This window comes from Chaetura pelagica, unplaced genomic scaffold (assembly GCF_000747805.2).
Source record: "Chaetura pelagica isolate M959 unplaced genomic scaffold, ChaPel_1.0 scaffold37, whole genome shotgun sequence".
Taxonomy (NCBI): Eukaryota; Metazoa; Chordata; class Aves; order Apodiformes; family Apodidae; genus Chaetura; species Chaetura pelagica.
Genome location: NW_009954567.1, coordinates 6,131,632 through 6,141,587, shown reverse-complemented (window position 1 = coordinate 6,141,587; position 9,956 = coordinate 6,131,632). Strand labels below are relative to the sequence as shown.

At 39.2% G+C, this 9,956-nt stretch overlaps 1 protein-coding gene across 1 annotated transcript in view; it reads right to left on the bottom strand.

The window, feature by feature from the left end:
- Window positions 1–1,779: 1,779 nt before the first annotated feature.
- MTX3 (metaxin 3) overlaps window positions 1,780–9,956 on the bottom strand; it is an 18,164-nt gene continuing 9,987 nt past the window's right edge. The window contains 8 exon segments of the mRNA XM_010005420.1: window positions 1,780–1,890; window positions 3,312–3,400; window positions 3,811–3,968; window positions 4,799–4,875; window positions 5,023–5,205; window positions 6,254–6,346; window positions 8,193–8,269; window positions 9,644–9,771. Of these exon segments, the coding sequence (XP_010003722.1) occupies window positions 1,780–1,890; window positions 3,312–3,400; window positions 3,811–3,968; window positions 4,799–4,875; window positions 5,023–5,205; window positions 6,254–6,346; window positions 8,193–8,269; window positions 9,644–9,771 (916 nt within the window).

Sequence of the window (9,956 nt, the reverse complement as noted above, 5' to 3'; positions counted from 1 at the left end):
AATTAACATGTTCAAAAAATCTGGCATAATTTCAGTGAAAAACACTACAAAACTCCACTAAAAATTCAAAATTTTAATCTTGGAACAATGACCTTCTTACAAAGGAGATTTTAAAGACTGAGCATACATATTCACAAAAGCAGCAAACTAAGGCATAATCTCCATAGTCATGTTTATAAAGTAAAGACTTTGAAAAGCCATGTGACTCGATCTCATTTAAACCTCATGAAGACACAGGCAGTAAAAATTTTAAATATTTGACTTACTTTTACACGTAGTGGACTGTCAGTTTATACAATTATTATGAATATGAGCTAGATAATTTCAAATCACTTAAACAAATACTCTAGTGTGAGCATGAAGCTTAAACATTATTTTAAAGTGCTCATTAGAAACCAAACATTTCCATTATAGTTAAGAAATGTTAAAGATATTACATTCTTACATATTGAGTCTGGAAGTACAATATGTACACAATCTACAGTCTTCTCTGTATAAATAGGAAATAATTTATCTCAAATGTGACTAGTAGGTGAAGGGAAGAAGACTTTTTCTATTTGACCAGAAAAAAGGAAAAAAATATAGCAGTCATCCGATACACACAGCCATCGGAATTCTGTATCCCCAGCATGGCCATTCTGGCCAATCTCCTTGACTCATTCTGTTGACATTGCCCATAGACAATCAGCACCTCCCTTGTAACAGAATGCTTGGGTCTCTAGAACCAGCAAGGCTGTACTAATAGGAAACATAATGAGATATAAGCTCCTTAATTAAACAGAAGAAATATGCACTGTGATGTATTACAGTTCTCAGAGACAAAAGAACTCTGAACTAGACTGTCAAAACCAAAAAATTTGGACTTTATTTTAGTTTTCAAATTAACTGTAGAGCTTTTAAAAAAAATTGACAAATTAAGAAGCATCTGCCATAAATTTAAAAGCCTACATCAGCTCTCTCACAAAGCCCAAATCAGTTCCTTTCAGTCCAGAGCTACAGAGTCCTTGCTAGTCAAGTCTCTTGCCCTGAGAGGAGCCAATCAAACCTCTCCATCTCAATACCAGTCCTCAGTGATTTTGATTTGACAGTTTTGCAGCACTGGGGTATTACCCTGTGCACAGGTTAAGCCTGTTTCACCTGTGAAATTATAGAATTGTGCATCACTGTACTCCCCGCAGCACACACACTTCTCAACAATCTGCCTCAAAGTACAACATGACAAGCTTTCAAAACTACAAGCAACCTCAAAATGCAACACCCAAGAGTGTTCACAAAAGTACAATAGAAAATACTTAACTTGCTCACATAGCTTTTTGTTTCTTAATTGCCATTTCATTTTGTACCCAGTCTTTTCACCAACTTTGCAACTGGACTTTGTAATCATCAGACACACAAAAGTATACCCACTCACATATAGTAACATGATTACAGTAAAATCAAAAGCCACATAATAAAATAGCGGTGAACATTCCATAAGTGGAATTTTAACTTTTGGTCAACACTTCTGCTAGGCTAATGGCAAAAATATGCTGTGCAAAATCACTTTAAGATCTGCAGCAATAAGCCTCTTGTTTACTTTAGCCTCAGCTTAGTGTGTGGTCAGCCTGAACTACGCAATTTCTTACAAGAATAGGTAAGTAGAAGATTGTAAAGCTGTACTTCTTCCCTACTTGTACCCATTAGCAGACTCTTCCCTTGCAAAATGACATTCATGTGAAAAAATTTACTGTGACGCTCAGAAGAGTTGAAGGCAAACACGTGTATGGGCAACAAAAGCTGTCAAGGTGACAAACGATTCAAAGGATTGCTTTCTTCTCCACCTGCAGCCAGCTTGAGAGTTGTTAGCTTTCGAGGGGGATGCTGAGGACTCTTACGAAGGTTGTCGTCCATCTGCAGAGAAATAATGAGAGCCGGATCTGGCAAACGGCAGAATATAGATTATATTATTAGTCTATGTGTCATTAATGCTGGTCTGGGGTACTTTTTTTACTCTATTATTTCAGACCCAGACAAAACCAATGCCTTGGCTCCTATCTACTCCCACATAACTGCTTGTGTTACAGCAACTATTAATTCTATCAGCATCTGATGCATCAAACCCTGGCCAAACAGGTGTGCTCCTGCTCAAATAACTTCCTCAAGATTTCTGAAGAAAGCAACATTGCTAACTTCTTCTAAGAGGTCAAAGTTTCCATTTTGTACAATAACCAAACACTGCTAGAAAGCAGACTGAAAGCCAAACTGCTAACACCAATGGGTGCTTTTGCATGGTCAGCACCTTCCAAGAACAAATCTTACTCATTTTAGAAATATTCTTGAGGTGTTGTGTGAATTTACAGTAGTTACAGATTTCTGAAAGTATTTATCAAAGAACTTTTGGTAAGATTTTAACAAAAACAGGCTAAAATCAATCTCCAAATATAAAGATTTTACATTTTCATAGGAAATCAATCTAATGCCCTGTGCAGAATGTGGTACCAAAAGAGTCTAGTTACTACTGAATAAATGGAATCACTGAACACAGCATAGGTGAGACCTCCAGAAGTTGTCTAGTCCATTTGTTTCCTCAAGGTAGGATCAGCTTTACCTAAATCATACCTGTCAAATGTCTTTGTACACCATTGTTTACAACTTTGACAGCCACACTCCAACATAATGAAGACAAGATTTGATCAATACCTAACACTACAGAGGCTAGTCATAATTAATGATCTATTTCACACACTGATCTTTTTCAGGAAGAAGCAAGTGCCTTCTACTCTTCTAGGTAAAGCGTTCTGTCTGCATCAGAAGACTAATTCTTCACAAGTATTTTTCACATCAGTTGAATAGGTTTTGATAGGTTCTGAGTGACAGCCTTGAAAATGAAGAGTATAAAGAAATAAAAGCTAGACATAGAACAAGCAGGAAAAACAGTGTCTGTAGCTTAGTGACAATAGCATTCAAGTGAGAGCACAAAGAGCTTCTGATCAGTCTGAACCTGCAGGACTGTTTCTGAGTTTGGACCAATATATTTGCCCCCTCCTTTGCTGGAATGTACACTTGCAACAAGACACCATTTCTTCTTTTGGTATGTGCACTCACAAGACAATATTCTTAGAATGTAATAGAAGTACTTCTTAAATACAAGGCTTCATTAATTATTCATTTCAAATGACACAATATTTTTCCTGCCTTCCTACACATAGTAACTCAATGGAAAATAAGCAATTAAAATGAAATGTCCATTGGACAGTTGCAGTTGCCATACAAGAATATCTGTGAACAAACCACAATGAAGCAGGAAAATTAGAGACTGAAGCAAAAGTAACCTTTTCAATCAAGTTGGATTCCTTATTTACAAGCTGTGTGAGTTTCTGCAGATTAGCATCTGCTGTATCCTGTCCAGCCGGAGAATGGCCTGGAGAGTGAAGGCAGAAAGATGGAGAGTGAAAAGGAATTTACAAAAGCTTTTAAATCCTCAAAAATTAAACCCACATTGGAGAAACAGTTCATGCAGTATTTTTATCCCAAGAAGAATTTAAGTGGAAAAGCCATTCCATGTGAGAAAAACAGAAGCACTAAGCATAAGCCTTCACACAGATACAGGTGCATTTTGCCAACGCATGACAGACCCTAAAACTGAGTATCAATCCTAGCTTTTGATTTGCAATCTTTTCTGCACAACTTTGCAAGTTTCTCCACTTCATTTCCCCACAGAAGCTCCAGCATAGACTACATAAAGTGTAATTCTGCCTTGGTTCAGAGACCTGGAGTCCTAATTCAAACAAGACTATATGTGGCAAAAAGGGGAAAAGAAACACAGCTTACCTGAGACAGTTAACCTGAAGTAGCAAGTCAAAATATTATCACAGAATCGACACAGATTGGAAAGCTGTTTCAAATGCTCTTGTAGTTGTACTCTAGGGAAGCATACTTTATAAATTGGTGCAAGGAAACCAAATACAAAGGCATCCAAGGTAGTAGGCCTGAAGAGTTAAAAAACAAAACAAAAAAGTGACTGAAGCAAGACATGGAGCCTTTACAACAAAACCATTTTCTGTGCATATTAAACACAACTCTGGACAGAGCACAGTCAGCTCTTCTGGCATTCCATCTTTTTGTATCAATCTGGTAAATGCTTTGTGCAAACTACTGATTTATTTCAGCATCTCTGAACTACAGACAGCTGGCAAGCTGAAATCGGAACTTCAGCATTACATTCCAGCCATGCTTTCACATGCTGATGAACATGACTCTTGAAAACACATTTCTGGCACCACAAAAGCCAAGCTGTATGCTAAAGGTCCAGGGATCCTCCCATGTGAAGCAATCCAACTTTGGTGGCTAAAGGAACAGGTAATCCTTTTTAAGATATTGGCACTAGGTTGTTGGCAGTACCTGCTTCCTGCTTGGCACACACAGTGTTCCCAGACCTACACCCTCCTCCCCTGAAGGCAGTGGTAACACGTCAGCCCTGAAGCATTGTTTTCTACATATAAGCACTGTGGGTGACAATCAGTGGCTAGAAAAAGCATTCTTTAGTGCTACTCATTATGCAAATGAAAGATGCTTGGCAGCTGAGGTCAGCATCTGCCTCTATGGAAAAATAAGGGAGACACTACATTGCTTTAGTGGAAAGATCTCATTTGTGCCCTTTTCGCTCTTTCATTTATCTGAAAAGCAGAGTGTGAGACATGAAACTGACATGCAGCACTTTCAGCATTTTGACAAGTTAAAGAAAAAAAATTTTAAGTGTTCGGAGTCATGTGATACCTGTTTTATTAGTAATTTAAAAAAAAAAAAAAATCAAACTCACGTCTCTCCAAAGAAAAACTGAGATGTTCCCAATCTCTTCGACAGGAGATTTAGGCACTCCTTGGCATCCCTGTATATCTGATGAGACACAAGACTGTCTAAGAGCCCTATGTGTAGCAAGACTAGTATGCACAGCACTGTTCATCATCTGACAGCATGCTGGACTGTTTCAGTTCTTGTCTTTGACAGCATCAACTTACAAATTCTTCAGTACACTACACATACCTGTGCTTCCACTTCAGTGAGACTATAGAGTGGAGGCCCTCCCCTGGTCAGCAAGATCCTGTTCAGCGCTTCCCTGGACATCTTTCCAGGCAAATACAAACTCAATGGGAAGGAAATCCTTGAGGCAAACCACGGCTTGGTCACACTGCAGTAATTTTCAGCCTCAACCCAGAAAGTGTGCAGCTGTATCAACACAAGGAAGAATATGACTGGAATTTGTGTAAGAATAGTAGACATCTCTTACAAGTTTGATGTGTAAGATCTCTTGTCAGACAAGCAGCCGCACCAGGAATTACTGGAATATAAGCAATCAGGCTCCATAAAGGATCATCCTAATCCTTTTGAGTGTAGAAGTATATAATTAAGGCAACAGTTCCCTCCCACCTTGGAAAAACTACAAAGAAATTACATAGACCTACATACACGTGCATAAAATTACATACACGCTCACATTTATTTATGTCTATGTACATAGACACACACCCAATACACACATGCTGTTCTCAGAAAAAACACCACAAAAGCTGCAGACACACAGGATCAGGTTTGAACTTTTAGAATTTATTTTTCTTTTATCTACATCTTAAAATAAAAGATGTTATGAAATTATGAACTTGAAACCTTGGGGGTCAGGTGAAGAGGCCAGCTTATGACATCATCTGACCATCATATTTTTCCTGTACAAACTAAAGCCAAAGTCATAAAAGAGATCCAATGTCTGGGGATATTTATAGCTCTAACGTACTTATTTTAAATTGGTAGAGGCATCTAGACATGTGTTATTTAGAATTGAAAAATGAAACTTCTGATGGGTATTTTAATTTCTCAAAAGTTCTAACTGAACAGTTCAAAAGACTTCCACAGTTGTGCACCCCACGTCATACATGCACATTTTACTCGAAGCTTTTTCAAAAGAATCAAATGAAACAAACAGGTCAGAATAAGCTGTTTTCAGGATAATGTTTCACAAAAAGTATCTAAACAAAAAACATTCATAGGTGCCCTTTTAAAATGTCTTTCATAAATCCATTATTATAGCCTCATACCCCACAAAAACACACTTATTTCCTTTTCACAGCCTGCTAGGCACAATTTCCACAATTGGCCTAATGAAGCAAATGCATTCCAGCCAGGACTGCGGCTGAGAGACTTTAATCTCTCATATTTGGCACCTCTTGTAGCATTCATTTCCAAAAATTCTGACAGTTATAAAGTATTTCCCACTACTTACCAGAGCAGGAAGCAGTTTCTCTTCAAGTAGTGCAATATATGCAAGTGTATCAGCTCCTTGCTTTGCAGACAATTCATAATCAGCATTATATTTCTATGAATTAAAAAAAACAACACCTACTACAAATAGTGTAACATAGAACTTCCCCCAAAAACAGAATCATAGAATCACCAAGGTTGGAAAAGACCTTCAAGATCACCACGTCTAACCATCCATGCTACAACCCCTAACTACTAAACCATCTACTGAAACACCATGTCTACCTGTTTGTTTAACACCTCCATGGACGGTGCCTCCACCACCTCCCTGGGCAGCCTTTTCCAATGCCTCATCACTCTTTCTGTGAAGAAATTTTTCCTAATATCCAACCTGAACCTTCCCTAGCACAACTTGACCCCATTTCCTCTTGTCCTATCACTGGTCACTAGGGAGAAGAGGCCAACACCCACCTCACTACAACCTGCAACCTGAAAATGCTTCAAACTTCACAGCTATCAAGTCAGTAAATATAACAACATTTTGCGGAACAAAAATCACGCATTCACTGAAATTTCTTTACTTCTTCCATCCAACTATGTTAAACCTCCTTCCATCTCCCTTTTCCACTTTCCCATTCTTAGATTTTGGGGCCCTCCTGTGCCCAAAATAACTCTTGTGTCTCCTTCCCGTTACTTTCCAAGCAACTGTCCAGTGACAGAGAGGTAATTTTTCAGTATTTAGGGCTGTAGCAAACCCCTGGTAAGTCCCCATCTTTATTTTTGAAGAAGCATCTGGCACTTCAGCTGGTGTAGGCATTAAAAAGGCAAGCATTCCCATCCTGTGCTTTTAATTACCACTCTAAAAGTTTAGAAACTGGATGCTAACAGTATAAGGGACCAAATGCACAGCTAAATTAGTGCAGCGACAGCTGTTTGAACTTCTCATTCTTACACTGGAACCTTTAAGGTACATTAAAACGGCTGCTAAGGTTGTTTTTTTTGAGGAAAGAGGATATTCACTTCATTAGTTTAGAAACAAATGGTCAGTGCTGACCCTTATTTTTAAATATCTGAAAAGCAAGCAGATTATTATTGTACTTCAAACTCAAAGAGGTGGGGTTTTTTCCCAGTATAAGAAATCTTTCATATTCAAGTGGCTTTGAAACTTCTGAATTTTAAAACAACTGACTAAAATCCCATCTCAAAAGCAGAGTTTTCAGATTCTATTTTTATCCCCACAATGATTTTAAGTTTTACTAACACAGCACTCATCAGAACATATTCTTGACTAGGCAGCAACTGAGTACCTACTGTAAAAGCAGACTAGTGGGCCGGAGGGCCATCTTAAGAAATAAAAAGATAATGCCATGCTTTACTAGACATCTTTATGCTTTGTGAAAAGAAGAAATCATATAGCTTTACTCTCTTGTAAATAGAACATTAAGAGATCTGCAAAAAGGCAAGCATGAGTTGGATACACAATAACGTGATGTGCATCAAGGAATGTTTGCAGACATTTTCATGCTACAAGCTACAGAAAAACTAAGTAGATTAAAAAAAACTGGTGGCACTGAGAGACGATTGCCCATTTAATCAGTTAAAACCACGTTTCCCAAACTGTGATATCCTAGATCTGCAAAGTCATAATGACATTAAAAGTTATGACTAAAAACTAAGAGAAGGGTGCTCAATGACAAACTGCTCAACTAAGGCCAGTTTGTTGTCCTTTACAATTAACAGCTTTCTTGTGCCTATTTTTAAATCTCTCACATGACTAACAATCAAACTTTCAAACAGTAATCTGTCATCCATCATTTTGTTTTGGAGGGCAGGTATAAAAAACAGGAAAACACTGGATCTGAACTGAGTTTCAGGTTTTCAGAAGCCTTTATCAATTGTATACAGGGGACATGTGGAGTCACTACAAGGCAGAGAAAACAAATCTTTTGAAAGAGACCCACCTGCTTTCTCAAGAAGTTTAGTATTTTTGCTGGCTGAGAAATAACAATGTCTTCTGATACCAGGACTGGTACATCTCCTGGAAGGCATAAATAATGCAGGCAACAATTTACATGGATGAGCTTTAGCACAACTAGAAAGCAGTCAGTCACTTGATCTACTTTCCTTTTCTCCATAGCATACTCTGATCTTCCTAAGATGTATGTATAAAGGAAAGTTTACATAACAGTGGAGTTCCACCAACATCACAAATACACCCTGGTGTGTTGTGGCCTTCACTAATAACAATCCATTAAAAAGGGCCCAGATCAAATCAGACTGAAGTCAATGCCTTTTTCTAGATATCTGATGCTTTGAGAACCAGGCCACTTGTCTGGATTTCAGATGTTCATCTTAAGACAAAAATTCCAACTCAGTTGAACTGCCCTCTGAACCTACTCCAAAATCAAATTATTCCCTTCTGCCAGCATACTGCTAGCCTTTACTCATCACATTACAGGATCAAAGGCTGCAGAGCATAAAATCTCTATTAACAGGGACTATCTTATAGCACTTTTACAATATTAACTCCCACAATACGCTTAGCACAACTGTGCTGCTACATACTATTAAAGTAACAATTATAAGTAAGGCTTACTACTTGGGATTTTTTTTTTAAATGCATCTTATGTATTTTGGCTATGAAGAAAGTCACCGAATTTTTGGGAAGTATATGCAGCTATTTCCTGCTATTTTCTTCTAGCCAAAAACAACACACTGAACAGCAAGACTCAGAGGTGCAACTTCTGCATGGATACAGTAATGTCTAAACTGATGAAGTGGCAAGCATAAACTACTTGAACCCTGCAGTGATTTTACCTCTCTGGAATACCCCAAGGAAGTAACTGAAATGCTGAGCCAACAGAAAAACAAGGAGCAGAAGCCCTTAACATGAAGAAGCCCTCTCTGATACCTTATCTTCAACTAGGTTGTTCAGTCGCCCTGAGCCAACCCCTCACGCAGCGTCCCAGCTACTGCAAGCTACACTCTGAGGGGCTCGCATTCCAGCTGCACCAGCCCATCACATCATGCGTAATTAAAGAACATTATTTCCATACGCAAGTCCAGTTACTATCATTATTAATATGGAAAGCACAAAAAGCTTAAAAACTTGCCTTCAGAGCACCATCAGTTTAGACAGCCTGACAGAAACAGGCACGTACTTGGCACCGCTGCTCTGCTGGCTGACTGCTGCTTCACCCACACACGCTTTAATAAAGTGTCCTTTGAAGGACTTTTATGTCTTACACCGCTTTGTTACCACAAATTCATCGCACTTGTTGCTGTGAATTCCTTCATTCACGTGTTCTGAAAGCAGGTGAACACCAAACCAAACGCAGAAACAAGGCAGGAAGCGGAACCCGTGTGTGTAACACGGCTACAACTAAAAGAATGAGAGGTGCAGAGAAGGTACCTTTGGGAGCTCTCCAGGCGTTACTGATAGTATTCACTGTCAGGGGAGCACCAGAAAATTTGGCGTAAGCCTACAATAAAGGTTGTGGCGAGAAAAATCCAGTTACTACGTGCAAGCGTAAGGCAGCGCTGTAAAAGCAGTTTCAAGCAGCTTCGGGCACTGAAGACCGACTAAAAGCAAAGGCGCATTTGCTCAGTGGCTCTTCTGCGCCCCAAGGCCTCTCCAGGCAGCGCCCGCGGAGGCCGGGCCCGGCAGCCCGGGCAGGAGGAGCAGCCGGGCCCGCGGGGAGGCCGCCCCGGGTCAGCGCCAGGGC